This window comes from Neoarthrinium moseri (assembly GCF_022829205.1).
Source record: "Neoarthrinium moseri strain CBS 164.80 chromosome Unknown scaffold16_Wmoseri_CBS_16480, whole genome shotgun sequence".
NCBI classification, from domain to species: Eukaryota; Fungi; Ascomycota; class Sordariomycetes; order Amphisphaeriales; family Apiosporaceae; genus Neoarthrinium; species Neoarthrinium moseri.
Window position 1 is genome coordinate 349,304 of NW_026055130.1, and position 15,858 is coordinate 365,161.

The window sequence follows — 15,858 nt, forward strand, 5'->3', positions numbered from 1 at the left end:
TGCTAGTCCTCTTGATTGGATCGACTGTATTATGTCAGGCAAAGCATGTTTGATTCCATCGTTGGTGATGAAGAAACCTGTTTTGGGTCAAGATTAGAAATCGTACGCTCCGTGAGCATCTTCATGTCCTGCTTTAGCATACTTCATACATCTCTTAAGAGGCTTTGTCAGAAAAATTGACGAGCACCAATCCCAACGGCCGCGCACCCATCTTGACAGATCCATAACTCACCGAGCCTCAGATCAGAGTTAACCCTGAGAGAATGACTGCGCAAGGAGCTTGAACACATATTTTCATACAAGTGCGGCTTTGCTTGTATAATAAAGAGGCATAAGGATGCCGCGGATATCGCCAGTCATGCACGCGACCCACAAGAGGTTAACGCTGTATTTTCTTGGCTTTTAGCCAATATGTGATTGAAAATTGAGCTGGTTGAATACTTGTAACCGTATTCACTGCAAACGTGTCATATTGGCCAGCATAGGCGTCAGTAGAATCTCTAGATGAGATGGAATCCAGTGAATGCCAGGTTGAATTCAATGGTGGCTCAAATATGCTGGCCCTGTTGATGAATGTCTCCGCGTCCAAAGATCTGCAATGCGCCGTCAAACAGGAGTAATAATTTGAAGTCAATCGCGCAAACCTGTGTCGTGAAATGTTACAGACACAAGATGCTACTGCGAAGGCGGAGACTTTTTTTTTTTTTTTTTAAAAAAAAAAATCTTCTTCAAATAAAGGAAGAATAAAAAAAATACCAGAAAGCTCTGACCGAATATCCTCTCAAACAGCAGGTTTCTACCGACGGTGTCTTCGCAGGGTTGGGACAGCTTTGGCACATGCGATTTCTGAATAGAGAGATCGCTAGCTGCTCGCATTGTTCATCAATTGGATATTATACGAGCACAGACGTAAACGCGAAGATCTACCGTATAGCCATGCTGACCGACTGACAGAACTCACAAGTTCAGCACCATCGTTGGCTGGCTGACCCTTGGAGATAACCATCGTTGTATAATTTATTGGAATTCTAAATCTTAGCTTTTGGTCCACTATCATCGCCCGATACCTTGCAGAGAACTCGCTTGTTGACTTTCAAAGCCAAACTACGTTCTACTACCCATTTCTCTATTATTTGAATCAGTGACTCCACTTGTGCGATTGAGTTCCGAGCATGTAAGCAAATGCGCACTCTCTCGGTTCCAACGGGTACTGTAGGTGCGACAATCGGTCTGACCATGAAACCTCGTTGTTGGCAGTACAGAGCCAGATGCTTTGGGGATGATGTGTATAGGGGTATGATAGGTGACTGTGCTTGGATATTTCCGATGCGCACCAAGCCAGCCTCCGGGTGAAGACGAGAACACATGGCTTGCAGAAGATGCCAAGCATGAAGGACTAGACTCTGCAAATGTTGATATTGATAACCACCTCGTCCACCTGAAAGATGGTCATATATAGTGTCAAGGCTGACCATGGAGGAGTAGGTCATCGAAGTAGTGTAAATAAGCGTCCGCGCATAGTTGATGAGGTACTTGCGAGCTGTGCTTGAACATAGCACTATGCCTACGCCGAACGTTAAAATGTCATCTTACGAATAGCGAAAACAGAGTCATTAGTGTAATAACGCTTACCTCCCGCGCAGCCCATCGCTTTACCAAAGCCATGGACTCTAGCCCAAATTTTGCTCTCGAGACCAAGCTCACAGACTAGGCCACGGCCTTGTTTTCCTAGCACACCTACAGAGTGTGCCTCGTCGACGATGATGTACCCATTTCGGCGGGGGAGGCACTGATCTGTAAGTCTGGTTACGTTTTCCAGATGAGCCACGGTACCATCCATGCTGTATATGCCTTCCACGCATATAAATACGTTCCTGTTACCCTCGCGTGCTGCTTTCCCCTCATCGCCATTCGTGACTTGTCTCAGAAGTTCCTCAAGTCCTGGCATACTCCCAGAACGAGAAGCGTCAATCTCCCCATCCGTAACAGAATCATGCGTGAATGGAAGCTTCGTGGCCGCACGGCTCAAGCGCATCCCTTCATGGACACTTGCATGGATAGATTCGTCGTAGAGAATAATATCTCCAGGCTGTGGGACGCAGCTCAGTAAACCAACGTTCGCATCGTACGCTGAGTTGAAGAGGAGCCCACTTCGAGCTCCATGGAAATCTGCCATCTTCTGCTCCAGTTGCTCAGCAAAGCTTGAATTGCCGTCCAGAAGCCGAGAACCCCCAGAGCCCAATATGCCCCTTGCTGCCTCACCCCGCTCAGCGGCAAGAATTCGGCCCTCGAGGCGAGATACTATTTCTCTTTGAAGTTCAGTATTTGTTGCAAGGGATAGATAGTCGTTGGAGGAGAAGTCGACCATTGCTGGCGATGTGGTAGTCAGCTGTCGCAGTCTATCCGCATTTTTCCGTCGTGCAAGTATAGTGTCGAGGGTCTCGTCTAGTCGCGCCATGACTTTGCCTTCAATACTCTTGGTTTCGCAGTTACAATTAGTACCTGAAAGTAATGATGTAGATAGATCATGTGCTGTCACATGACAACATGTGAAAACTGAACGAGGCAAGCATCTTTGCGGCTTGGTGGTGTCGCTGCAATCGTTTTGTTGAGCTCCGCAACGCTTGCATTGCAGCACGCCAGTGTTATCCGTTCTAGGATTTGAATGGCCCAAGGTCTTTTATGCAGTAACACTACATATGTAATGTACGCGTTGGCATTTACCTAATAGCCTCGGATTCCGGTTGGGCCGGCCTGTCGGTTGCGTGATTTATTCGCATAGTAGAGAACCCCTCGCTGGTGCATGGCACTATATGCATGCATATCTCCACCTGCAGGCCCTAGAGCGCTTAGTTAGCCAGAGTGAGCGACTGCCGATCTTAGTGCGAGGGCTGGCATTTTGATTTCGGTTGAGACCCCAAGATTTAAGCCCAGTTCCTAATGTAACTTACGAACATCCACTTGATTCACTCTGTCCCGGTTCATGGACTGAGACTGAGATTGATCAATGGCGCCAATCGGGTCGCTGCTTTGGAGATCTCTCCGAGTGTGGCAGATATACGGGGCCAACACTGAAGTAGGGAAAACGGTGCTGACCACTATACTCTGCAAGTCTGCAAGGGATCGTTATAAGAACGAGCTGATAGCATACCTCAAACCTGTCTCCACCGGCCCCCTGGACGAGGCTGATTCACAGTAAGCTAGTCATACTGCCCATGCTTGGATCTGCTCCTCTGACTAGAGATCAGTCACCTGGACAAATATGCCAAAGGAGTTGCCCATGCCACACTTCATCAGTACGACCTTGCCATCAGCCCACATGCAGCAGCGAGGGGCAAGGTAACTGCAATCATTTCGGTGACTGAAGTGATGCTTACTTGTGGTCGCAGTTCGTTCCCTCCGACAAAAGCCTCCTGGAATCTATATATGCCCATGCTGCACAGACCGCAGCTCGTAGCCCCGGCTGGCTCTTCATTGAGACCGCCGGTGGGGTTCACTCTCCCGGTCCTTCAGGTGTATCACAAGCAGAACTCTACAAGCCACTGCGCTGCCCTGTGGTGCTAATTGGGGATTCTAAGCTCGGCGGCATATCCTTGACAATCTCCGCGTACGAATCCTTGAGGCTTCGGGGTTATGATATCGAGGCTGTGTTACTGTTCCGAGACGAGCAGTACCGCAACTGGGAATACCTCACAGAGTACTTTAAGGAGCACCATGGGATCCCCGTGTACTCCTTTTTCCCACCCCCGCAACGCGAAGCTGAATCCTTGGAACTTGACGCGGAGAGAATGGGCAAGTATTACGGCGCGGCCAGCCAGGCACCTATCATCCACGATGTACTCGAGCATCTAGACAGCAGACATAAGGCCCGTATCGCCCGTCTGGAGTCCATGGCCCACTCAGCACATGGAAAAATTTGGTACCCCTTTACACAGCAGAAGCTCCTCGCTCCATCCTCGATTACCGCAATTGACAGCGCCAACGAGAACTTCTTTCAGACCCTCGTGCCAGAAAGCACATCTGGAGAACCAGGCAACGAACCATTACTACAGCCATCATTTGATGGTTCTGCTTCCTGGTGGACTCAAGGCCTCGGCCACGGAAATACCTCGCTTACTCTTGCCGCTTCGTACGCTGCTGGCCGCTATGGCCATGTCATGTTCGCGGAGGCGATCCATGAACCGGCATTGGCACTTGCTGAGACACTCCTCCATGGAATGCAAAATCCACGACTGACGCGAGTCTTTTACTCTGACGATGGAAGCACGGGCGTCGAAGTGGCAGTCAAAATGGGTTTGCGTGCGGCCAGAGTCCGCTACGGATGGTCCAACAAGGAGAATCTTGGCATTATCGGACTCAAAGGTGGGTATCACGGCGATACAATCGGTGCAATGGACTGTGCAGAACCTAGCGCCTTCAATGAGAATGTCGAGTGGTACGAAGGGAAGGGGATGTGGTTCGACACACCCAGTGTGAAGTGCGTCAAGGGAAAGTATATCGTTGAGATCCCTGAAGGATTGAGAGGCCTGCTGAAGTCAAGTCACCCGGAATTCGCCACTCTAGCCGATGTATTCGACATCGAAAAGAGGGAAAAGGCGCGACACCACGAAGCGTATGAACAGTACATCGAGAAGACACTACATCATCACCTTTCACAGGGTCGGAAGTTCGGCGCCGTCTTGCTTGAGCCGGTCGTTCTCGGTGCAGGCGGCATGATTTTGGTGTAAGTCGCCCTCCTTTGACTCGTCAAGCATTTTTTTTATGAAGATAACGTGTCTAACATGGCTCAGAGACCCACTGTTCCAACGAGCTCTAGTCAACGTCGTACGTCGATCCTCACGTCTATTTGGCAGTGAGGGAGGTGACGCCATTTCCGATGAGCAGAGTTGGAGCGGGCTGCCCATCATTTTTGACGAGGTATTCACGGGACTCTATCGTCTGGGTAGGTTCTCGGCGTCATCATTCCTAAACATACACGCGGATATCTCGGTGCACGCGAAACTTCTTACCGGCGGTCTTGTGCCCCTTTGTACAACACTAGCGTCAGAGAGTATTCTACGGGCTTTCGAGTCCAACGACAAGACGGAAGCCTTGCTCCATGGACACAGCTACACCGCTCACCCCATAGGATGCAATGTGGCAACAGAGTCGCTTCGTCAAATGCAAGCCATGGAGCGCAATGGAGATTGGGACTGGGCCAAGAAAGGTGGATGGTCTAAGGCCGGGGCCAACGAAACGCTCTCCGACTCTAAAGTCTGGTCAATATGGCATACAGAGTTTGTGGGCTGGCTCTCTAACCATGCAGCTGTCGCAGGGGCCTGGGCACTAGGAAGCGTTCTTGCCATCCACCTTAACGCACCTGGTGGCGCCGGATATACCAGCAACGCGGCTGTGAACCTGAGGGATATGCTTCGATGCAACGCAAATGAGACCACCGAAGCTCCCTGGAACATCCATAGCCGGGTTCTCGGAAATGTCCTTTACATGATGGGCGGTCAGCATACAAGCGAGGAAGAGATTTTGGAGCTAGAAGAAGTCTTAACGAAGGCTCTATCCACCTTGAATTTATAATAAGGAATTGTTTCTGGACTATATCACTTTATAAATGACTTTATGATTCTATTTCACGTTTGTTATCACCCATGGCTTAACTTCGTTCACGACGTTTGTTAGTAAGAGCTTTAGGGATCCTCAAGACGTTCGCAATGTCGTCTACCAACGGGCCACCCGTGCCCACTTTCGAACCCTTGAGGTTGGACCAGCTGACAATGAACGTGAACTTCTTGAAATAGCTCATTTGATTATTTTTAAAACGCATTTCGAACCACATTTCTGCGGCACTACTCATAACGCTTTGTCGTGGCCACCAAACTGTGTAAGCTGTTCAAGCAGTCTGCGCCAAGGTCTCGGCAAGAGACACAGATGTCAAAGTTTCCTCCATTGCACAGCCTGCACCTGTAATATGACTCTTCCTCCGGAATGGGAAGCAGACATGCATCGCAGTACAATGAATAACCCTGAAGATGACTACTTGGATGAGCAGCAATAGCCACGGACCCGTGTTCGTCATTGGCACTCGGCGAAGCTGCAGTCAAAAGTGTAACAATCCGATCATGTCCCTGATACCGAGCCCACCACAGCGGCGTTCGTCCAAACTGGTCTCGCGGATTAGGTTCAATATCAAGCAAGGAAAGAAGTGTGACTACTGTCCCGACGCAACCTAATCTTGCAGCGACCGAGAGTACAGTGTTGCCGTAGACATCTTTTATAGTGACATCAACGTTGGGGCAACAAAGAAGGAGGGCTGCAGTGCCCTCGTGCCCTCCTACTACGGCGTAGAATACAGGTGGACGGCCCATGTTATCCTGTGAGTTTGGGTCCGCATTGCACTCAAGAAGTAGGCTGACTGTATCCAATCTGCCGAACTCGGCGGCGTAGGCCAGTGCCGTGAAGCCTTCATCAGTTTTGGCGTGAACGTCGGCCCGATATTCTATCAGCTGCCTCACCGACGAGATTGCACCGTCCCGGGCAGCATTCATCAACGGCGTGGTACCTCTTACGCTGGCAATATTTGGATCGGCGCCGTTTTCAAGAAGAGCTGTGAGTATCTTGTCGCTGGTGGTTCTGAGTGCAAGGGCTGTCTGTCCACGGTCGTTCGTTGCGTTCACATGTGCACCTCGCTGAATGAGAAGCCGTACCACATCCGCGGAACCATATTTAGCAGCATACATAAGCGCTGTCACCCCGTCATCGTCAGCTGCATTGACATCGGCGCCTTTCTCTAGGAAAAAGTGGACTAGATCATAATCTTCGTTCAAGGCGGCGATGGAGAGGGGCTGCGCCCCGTGAAGCCCTTTCACTTCGAGACTTGCCCCCTTTTCTATAAGTATTCGTACAACAGTTTGACGAGATACAGCGGTTGCCCAGTGAAGAGGTGTATAGCCATCGCTATCTCGGGTGTCAGGATTATAAAGCTCGAGGAGTCTGCTGACTGCTTCTTCGAACCCAAAGTGAGCTGCCATGTGTAGGCCAGTAGCAGTTCTCACCTTTAGTCCGGTATCGTGTGCTATGGGTGGCCCTGATCTAATCAACATGATGCTCAATGCTTGAGTAGCCGATTCAAGCCTCGGCTCATTTTGTAGAAAATTGAGGAACTCAATCACCATGTTTGCCATTTGGGCATGGAACCCCCAGAAGGCGGTTGCGTACTCGTAGAGTGGATAGGAGCTAAGTCGGTTCTTCAGTTCCTGTCTACTCTTACAAGGTCCTTCTTCGAAGACTTTGTATGAGAGGTAGGTAATGCATACTTTCGTGATGTGCTCGTCTGCGGCAGGGAACCATTCTTTCTGGGTTTGCTCGAAGAATTGTTGCGCAGTATAATGAACCAACCGTACAATATTACTCTCCGTATCAACAGTGACAAGCCCATAACAAACTGACACGATTTCTTGAATGTTTGTCAGGTTTTCTTCGTCGAATGCTGCCTCATTGAGTTCAACAGCCAGGGCCTGCTGAAGCTCTATGACAGACAGTGGTCTTCTTGCGCAGGTGATCCACAATAGCACTTCCATAGCAAGGTCTGTCTGGTCGCGCATTTGTCGATAAATCCGATCCATAGCATCGCGATATGCAACATGTATTGCATCGTTCCCAGGTATCTTATTGGATATGCTTCCCAAGGCAGCTCGTACTGCCTTTGGGGATCGCTTGCCCCTCAACGAATCGAGGTAAAGCTGAGCAAGAAGAAACCTTCGGGTGTCAGTAAATTATCAATCTACTGATATTTGGACGCCTTACATTCCGCTCACGCTTTCAGCTATACAGTGCTTCACATCGTTGCAAAGCGCAGGGTTGCCCGAGATAACCACAGAAAGATAAGGAATTTGTTCATCCAAGTACGTCAATATGTCCGCATAGCTTGCAGAAATCTCTAAAGATGGACTGCCTTCAAAGCTTTGGCTGATATCAGGTGTGAATCGGGACGTTACCAAGATGTTGGCGCTGAACTTGTCTCTTAAATTGAATAGCGCCGATATCAACTTTGATCTGCTTCCATCAGATATTTGTAGTTCATCTAGTGCATCTATGACGATGAATGTTCGAGATTTGGTCAATATAACTCTTTCCACGGCGTCGCATATCTCAGATGTTGAAGGTTTCGTATGTTTGCCTTGATGCCTGCCATAGAGGTTGATCACGGCCTGGGGTAACGAATGTGTATATTGGTTTAGCTGTCTGAGCAGGCTCAGCATTATATTGCCAAAACTCTGTTCGCTATTTTGGCGGAAGTTGCAGAATATGTAGCACAGGCCGAAAGATAGGTCTGAAGAGAGTTGGCTGGCAAGGTCGTTAACAGCGACAGAGGCAAGTATCGTTTTCCCGGCTCCGGGTATACCGGGGCAAAAGAGGCTCTGGCCTCTGTTAGAAGCCCATGCTTCATACTGTGGAGATTTCAAGAACCATTGACCTGTTCCTGCCTGTCGACGTCCAAGAAAGTCGCTTTGCTGAGCCGCATAATCCACGCTGGTGAGCCAGTCGAGGATCTCCTGATGCTCGCGTTTCTCTTGGACGTGTACCAAGTAGACAGTATTATCTCGGCTAATCCCATGAACGAGAGAATTGAGAAGCACGATGTTCGATGTGATGCGACTCCTGAGCTCACAGACATCTCTAGGCTCCCATTCGAGGCGTTTCCAGGCTCTTATGACCTTACGTTTAACACCCTGGCCCTGCACATTCAAGGACATATATCTGCTGAGGAGCTTCGCCAGATCGCCAAGTACGGTGCGGCAGCTGCTGGCGACTTCCTTGAGTGCCTCTAACTGTGACCCATTGATGCTCTGATGTGACAGGAAGGCATCGACATCCTGAAGAACTATCGAGAGACTCCGAATCCTGCAACTACGGTCAGTGATGAACAGGTATTTGATGATAACTTGATAAGCCGGATGAACCTACTCGGCAGATACGGCGTGGAACTGGGCCGGGGCGTCTGCAAATTCCTTCCGAACTCTCATCGAGAGCTCGATGATGGCTAGAAAATCCCCCACGCTGAAACCAAAACTCATTCTGATGCAACAGTGATCAGAGTGGCCAGTGTCATTCTTTTGTTGTAGTCAGAGCTGACGATGGAAATGATGAAATCAAGGAAGGCTATGCTCTGTCGCGCCAGTCCCCGCAAGGAGCATCCTAGCGGTGTACATTATTGGTCAAGAGTGAGACGCAGGCTTCACATGCATTCAGCTGAAAACAGCTACGTGATGCCGCATAATTCAATGTCAATTGGACGTGGGTGCAGTAGATCAAATTACAAGCATCCTTACTTTTGACTTTCCACCCCTCGCCAGTAGGGCGAGTTGCAGGCAATACCACGGGTTTCATCCTAAATAATCACATCTCCTACTACTATATACCGACTCAATCATTAGTCATCCCTCGATAGTACTTCAGTCTATGCTAAGAGACTAAACCGCTTATAGAATTAGAGAGCGCCAGCGGCTATAGGATCACAATGCCGCAAGCGTCAAGTTGTCCATGTCAGCTACTGTTCATCTTTGTTCCGTGAAGCCAAACGAGCACATCATAACCGTCTATGACAATGGGAATCACATCACAAAGAGACAAGTTCATCGGCACAAGTCCAGATCACATAGCGCGACTCGAGGGAAACAGATAATCACCATGAACACTAACCCCAACCCAGCACCTCACCTTACCATTGCGCGCCCTAGATGACCCAAAAATGCCCCCGTCCAAATCTTCCAAACCGACCCCCTATCCCCTTCCACCGCAGAACACGCCCTCGGACGAGCCAGACGCCTGGACAGACCCGCCACCCAGAGCGCCCACTCCGCCGTCCGTGGCACCCGTGATCCGGATCCTGGCGCCGACCCCGGAGAGCGAGGGCCTGGTCCCGCTGGGCCTGCGGCGGAGACCCGGGTCACGAGCCACGACAACGACAATGACAACGCAGCCCGCCTCACAGCCCTGGACGGACGAGCTGGTCAAGAAGACGATCAACACGGAGAGCGCCTTCGACGACGACTCGTCGTCCTCTTCCGCCTCGTCCCACTGCCCCTCGCCGTCCCCTCCTTCCTCCGACCTGGACGGCGAGCCCGAGGACTACTGGCCCCAGACCGTCAGATCGCCCCCCAGTCGCTCACCCGGCCGCAGCGCATCCATCTCGACCACACCGCCCGATGGCGCAGCAACGGGCCACTGCGCCGTCTGCAACGCGGGGCCGGCGGCCCGGGGGCGGCGGTCATCCTACCGGGGCCACATCAAGCTGCTCTCAACGTCGCGTACCGCGCCGCAGGCGGTGTGGGCGCTAGGTGGGAAGTCGGTGCTCAAGGAGCGGGAGGGTGACCGCGGGCAGCTGGCGTACGAGGCGCGCAACCTGGCGTTCGCCCGGGCCGCGGTGTCGTCCGGCACGGTGGCGGTGGCGGTGCCCGAGGTGCTGGCTAGCTGGAGGGAGGAAGCCGTAGACAAAAACGAAGAAGAGCGAAGGGGCGACGGCGGTGACGGGGACGCGGCGTTCCTCCTGATGTCGCGAGTGCCCGGGCATACGCTGGCGGCGGCCTGGGCCGGGCTCGGACCGGAGGAGCGTTCAGGGGTCGCCCGGGCGGTCGCAGGGTGGCTGCGCGAGATGCGCAAGATAACCAGCGACGCGGTGGCCGGGGTGGACGGCGGGCCGCTGATGAACACGGGAGCTTTCTTTGGATGGCAGCACGACGAACCCGTTGGGCCGTATGTCTCGGATCAGGCTGTCTGGGATACCGTGGCGCGCACGCTCGATGCGAGAGAGGTGCCGCCACTTGAGGGAATTCGGTACCGGGAGGAGACCCAGCTCCTGAAGGACCGCGTGCCTCGGATGGGCCCGTATGTGTTCACGCACGGGGATCTGACGGCCAGCAACATTATCGTGAAGGACGGGAAATTTGTTGGCCTTGTAGACTTTGCGGCCAGTGGGTTCTACCCGGTTTGGTGGGAATGGGTTCACACACATGATGTGGATGATGCCGTGGATATGGAATGGAAAACGGAATTGCGCAAGTACATGGACCATGGAATTCCCGGACTTGACTTCAAGAAGGCGTTGGAGTGGTATAATTACTGGGGCCACCTAAGAAGCTCGAGGCCGTTTTCTAACAAGACACTTGAATCGAAGAGAGATCTTGGTGAGTTGGATCGCAACTAAAAAATACGGCTTTATGTTAGAAGCATGCCTATCACTTTAACGATGGAGGACAACTCATGAGTGCAAGGAAATAGTATTGTGGTGCTGATGTAGTTAGTTTACAAGAAGCCTGATCTCAACGACGGCCAGTAACCAGGAGCATTAGGTTCCAAACATTCGAATAAGGAAAAAGCCCGACAGCGGACTCGTATGCATCGATTCCCAAGTAGCCCCGCCCATCTCACGCTCACACCACGCCTTGTCCCACTGAAAGCCTCATGCATTTGCAGTCTTCTCGAGGCAACAAATCGTCATCGCATGTCGTTACAAAGAGGAGTCGCTTATTTGGCCTTGGCAAGGCCGACAGTGCCCTTGCCCAGGTCGTAGATGGAGTACCACTTTCGCAGGAAAGCATCACCCAGAATGGCCAGAGGGCCGGTGGGGGCGGGGATGTCCATGCCCATGAAGGTAGAGATACAGCTGCCCTGGACCTCGAGGATGTAGTCATAGGGGGTAATGGAGAAGTCGTAGCCGCTGAGCTTGAAGCTGACATCGGGCAGGCTGTCGCGGACAGAGCAGTCGACGGTGTACTGGCCGTTGAAGCTCTTCTTGGCGCCGATCTCCTTGTTGAGGAGCTCGGCCAGGTCGGAGGGCAGAGCAATCAAGGAGGTGCCAGTGTCGAGAATGACACCAGTGTTCTCGAGCTCGGCAGTCGAGTCACCGAACGAGATGGAGTCGAGGTCGACCTCCCAGTAGGCCTTGCGGCGCAGGGGGATCTCGGTGATCTTGCCGGTGTAGTGGTCCTTGTCGACGCCGCCGAAGATAACCTCGGAGTCGGAGCCGCCGTTCTCACTGGACAAGTAGAAGGCGAAGACGGGCTCGTCGATGAGGCCCTGGTTGACCATCTGGTAGAAGGGGGGGACGATGCCGTTGACCGAGAGACGGTCGAAGCCCATGCCCAGGATGCCGTCGAAGCGGCCGAAGGCGAAGGCCAAGCCAGGCTCGGTGGTGGCCTCAGCAAAGTCCTGCTTCTTGATGGTGAGGTCACCGATGGTGAGAGTGTCCTGGGAGACGAAGCCGGTCATGCTGCCGGATCCATAGCGGATCTCAAACTCGGTGCCGTTCTTCTTGTAGGTGGACGAGGCCGACGAGTCGTACTTGGAGTGGAGGTAGCAGGCGATGCTGCCGCAGGACTGGGAGGGAACCCAGAGGTTGGAGCTGCCGGTGTCGAGGATGACCTTGAACTCCTGGGGAGGTGTTCCGATGGTGATGTCGGAGAAGTCTGGGGGGAGAACGGGTCAGCAGGCGATCAAGGGCGGTATGAGACGGGGTAATGGCATCTACGTACACTGGGCGTTCATGAAGTTGGTGATGGGGACGATGTGGTCCTTCTCGGCGCTGACCGAGCCGGCCTTGAACATGGCCTCGGCGTGAGCCTGGGGTCGGCCGCCCATGTACTTCTGGCCAAGGCCCTTCATCTGGTACTCGATGGGCATGGTCTCCTGTCGAGGGTGAGGGTGGTCAGCACATATTCTGGCTCACGATGCGACGCGCGCGCCACGGGGATGCGGACGGCGATGGGGAAGGGGGGCGACGAACCAGCTGCTCCGACAGCGGGATCTTCTGGAGCTTCATCTTGTGGACGCCGGCCTCAGCGGCTCCAAGCAGCGCAGCTGCTGTAAGCAGAGCTCCCTTCATGCTGGGCGAACTCTGAACCGGGGAGAATGCGAAACGGGGACTAAAGACACAGAGAGAGAGAGGTTCGGGGAGGAGATGGATGAAGCTGGATAAAACGATGACCACACGACGCCTTGGTGTTGAGTGCGGGTGTGTGATGATGAGGATGGGAAGAGAGGGTGGAAGCTCCGGTTGCTAGGAGGGAGGGTATGACGAATGGGCAGTGAATGGGGACTACTGGGCTGGGCTGGGCTGGGAGCTCCGAAAGCTGGGGGAGGAGGCGCCAGGCCCCACTGCGAACTGATAAGTTAGCGGGTGTTGTGCCACGAGACCACCAGACAGACCACCCTAAAACCCAACCAAGCAACCAAGCAGCCAAGCACCCGAGCACCCAAGGCACCCAGGGCACCACACCCCCCAACCTAGGCCACAGCCAGCTTGCGTTGCACGTTGCACGTCGCACGTTGTACGATGCGGGAGGATGGGAGATGGCGCTGCTGCCTTCCGTAGCAGCAATGGCCGGCCCCCCCTGCAAGCCCCGGCAAGCCACCGGGACAAACCTCCAGGGCTCTCGGTCAGACTTGTGACGAGACCAGCAAGAGATATGCCCCGCTTATTGCCCGTTACGTCGGCCGCTGAGGCGCGTGCAGGCCGGCGAGAGCCAATCGTTGCCAGCCACACCTGGGCAGCTTCTCGCCTGGCCACCCGGCAACCAGCCCCAGCTTCACTGCACAGTGACTGAGGTCTCCTGCCAACCCAGGTGCTTGCAGGCGAGAGACGGACCTTGGCTGCTTGGCTGCTTGGGACGGGAGAAAAGCAGGTACCACCAGGTTGGCCCCGTCCAGACTGTGCCCATCCCTGTCCGCCCTCGCCTCGGAATGGCGCTTCGTGTTCACCCGAGGTCTCGTGCCCGGGCTCACCCCAAGGGCCCAATTCATTTGATGCGACAGACTGTCATGTCCAGCACGGCGACGGCGGACCACTAGCACTTGCTGGCTTATCGCCGGCGGCCGTCTTGAGACTCCTCGTTCCAGCGATGGGTTGGCCCTTCAATAAATCAAGGGGGCGAAGCCTTGTCAAGAACAATGTGACTATTCTGCAGCGTACGGAGTTACTCCACGAACTCACGTGGGAAATCTGGGTTGGGGGCGAGCGATTTGGGTGCTGTTTAAACGGATTATTAGCCTCACTTGAAACGCCTCCGATTAGCGCGACAACTATTGACTTCCGTCATTACATCAGCAGGACAATCGCCGTTCCAAGGTTCCTCTTGAGGCCATAACTTAACATTGTGTAAAGGTGTACGAGTAACGAATGTTTGAATCTCGTTTTTACCTTATTCGTCTAACGTGATAAAGCCAAATACTTCCACACAACACGAGCCGTGCCGGACCAATAGCACGTACATATGTGTTTCGTCATAGCAACCACGTGGACCACAGTATAAGACCCGACATCCAGTAGCGCCTCACCTACTCAGCTCGATCAAAAGTCGCAGCACTCGCCATACTCTCCGTTGTTGTTCCGTCCGTGATTGATGTTGACGTGCGGCGCAACCTTCCAGCTGCCCCAGTAGTAGACGGGCACGCACTTGAATCGGTTCCTCTCCGTCGCCCGGTTGACGTGCCACTTGGTCATGCTGGCGACACACGACTGCCAGGCGATAGTGCTGGCCGAGGTCAGCGCTGTCGCCTGGATGGCGATGCTGTAGTCTCTCGTCTGCCGGCCGACGAGGCCCCGGTGCGCGAGAGCCTTCTCGCTGGCCGTCAATGTGGCTTGGTCCCTTGGTAGTGGATGATGCCAGTCGAGTCCTCGTAGATGTAGTCGTTCAGCAGGGCCATCTCGGCATCCTCGTCGTCGCTGGCGGATCGCGCATCGAGGCTACCCAGGTCCATCTTAGCTAGCACGGAGGCAAGGCTCCTAACGCCCAGGTTCTGCGCCGACTTCATCTCCTGCAGGCTGCGAGCCGTGACGATGACGTGGGCGATGGCATCGGTCCACTTGACCAGGACGTCGGTGGCGTACCAGATGGCCATGGCGCCGCCGGCCGCCCACCACGCCTCCCGGGTCGGTATGTTGGCGCAGAGGATCTGGGCGAAGCCTGTCATGGCTGAGCAGATGCCTTGCCGGGCCACCGGTCCGAGGTCGGTCGACGCCGGTGCCTCGTTCCTATCGACGGCTGCGAGTTCCGCGTCCTCCGCAGCGATGGCGTCCCAGTCATGCGTCTATTACTTGACAATCTCTTCCCATGTGTTACCATCAAAGGACAGCTCGTAGTAGAAGCTTTTCGTGTTCTGGAGAGTACCATGGTCAACGGCAGATTCGGATCGCTCGTGGACGGGGGGCCAAGCCATGGCAGGTATTGCCGCGCTAGCTACAAGGCCGAGGGTGGCAATCCTGAGATTGTGCATCGTGGAAGCCACGGGAAAGGTCAAGAAGTGAGGGACTTTGGAGATGCGAAGCTCGCAAGACGATGGGTCACGGAATTAACAACCACGTATTTGGTGATCTGTTCCGTTACCTTTTATACATCGTAAGCCGTCTGGCTTCTTGCTGTACTCTGAATCTCGTCGTGATCAAATGAAGCTAGGAGACATTGCTATGCCTTCATGATCCACTCCAGATGGGCCGAGTCTTGTAGGATGAACTGATACATGCCCCATCCTCTTGGGAGTCCCTGCCTCTGGAAGCAGATTATACGCTGGATGTTGAGTTAGGAGCATATGCTTTCTGGCTGCGCAAATGATTATACAATACCAGTTATGAGGCTAGGTGATTTCAATACCACGTATTCTTGATTAGGTGTAATGTCACTGATTCCACTGCTTAAACCTGAGACACGAATACAACCCTATCGGTTTTCTAACCATTGAATACATATGTGGCGGTGCCAAACCCTATGGCAAGAAATTACATTCTTTCTATCATGAAGTTAAAGTTGCAGCATCATTCCATGCCTAGAACTGAGGACTGAATATCCGGGCCTTGTGTGGGCCCAGCTACTC

General features: G+C 53.2%; 6 protein-coding genes across 6 annotated transcripts; 2 read left to right on the forward strand and 4 right to left on the reverse strand.

Annotated features, from left to right (window-relative positions):
* Positions 1–1,576: 1,576 nt before the first annotated feature.
* JN550_005332 (uncharacterized protein) lies at positions 1,577–2,458 on the reverse strand (the record flags this gene model as incomplete). Its single annotated transcript, XM_049316947.1, has 1 exon — positions 1,577–2,458. One exon carries the CDS (start codon positions 2,456–2,458, stop codon positions 1,577–1,579), a length of 882 nt encoding a protein of 293 aa, XP_049172748.1.
* Positions 2,459–3,007: 549 nt separating this feature from the next.
* Positions 3,008–5,571, forward strand: JN550_005333 (uncharacterized protein; the record flags this gene model as incomplete). Its single annotated transcript, XM_049316948.1, has 4 exons — positions 3,008–3,195; positions 3,249–3,339; positions 3,390–4,723; positions 4,791–5,571. 4 exons carry the CDS (start codon positions 3,008–3,010, stop codon positions 5,569–5,571), a joined length of 2,394 nt encoding a protein of 797 aa, XP_049172749.1.
* A 269-nt stretch (positions 5,572–5,840) lies between these two features.
* On the reverse strand, positions 5,841–9,068 carry JN550_005334 (uncharacterized protein; the record flags this gene model as incomplete). The annotated part of the gene is made up of 4 exons (XM_049316950.1): positions 5,841–6,836; positions 6,897–7,749; positions 7,798–8,895; positions 8,959–9,068. 4 exons carry the CDS (start codon positions 9,066–9,068, stop codon positions 5,841–5,843), a joined length of 3,057 nt encoding a protein of 1,018 aa, XP_049172750.1.
* A 674-nt stretch (positions 9,069–9,742) lies between these two features.
* On the forward strand, positions 9,743–11,197 carry JN550_005335 (uncharacterized protein; the record flags this gene model as incomplete). The annotated part of the gene is made up of 1 exon (XM_049316951.1): positions 9,743–11,197. The coding sequence occupies one exon, from the start codon at positions 9,743–9,745 to the stop codon at positions 11,195–11,197; it is 1,455 nt and encodes a 484-aa protein (XP_049172751.1).
* Positions 11,198–11,517: 320 nt separating this feature from the next.
* On the reverse strand, positions 11,518–12,874 carry JN550_005336 (uncharacterized protein; the record flags this gene model as incomplete). The annotated part of the gene is made up of 3 exons (XM_049316952.1): positions 11,518–12,458; positions 12,525–12,678; positions 12,776–12,874. The coding sequence occupies 3 exons, from the start codon at positions 12,872–12,874 to the stop codon at positions 11,518–11,520; spliced, it is 1,194 nt and encodes a 397-aa protein (XP_049172752.1).
* Positions 12,875–14,619: 1,745 nt separating this feature from the next.
* JN550_005337 (uncharacterized protein) lies at positions 14,620–15,264 on the reverse strand (the record flags this gene model as incomplete). The annotated part of the gene is made up of 2 exons (XM_049316953.1): positions 14,620–15,022; positions 15,086–15,264. 2 exons carry the CDS (start codon positions 15,262–15,264, stop codon positions 14,620–14,622), a joined length of 582 nt encoding a protein of 193 aa, XP_049172753.1.
* Between the last annotated feature and the right edge of the window lie 594 nt (positions 15,265–15,858).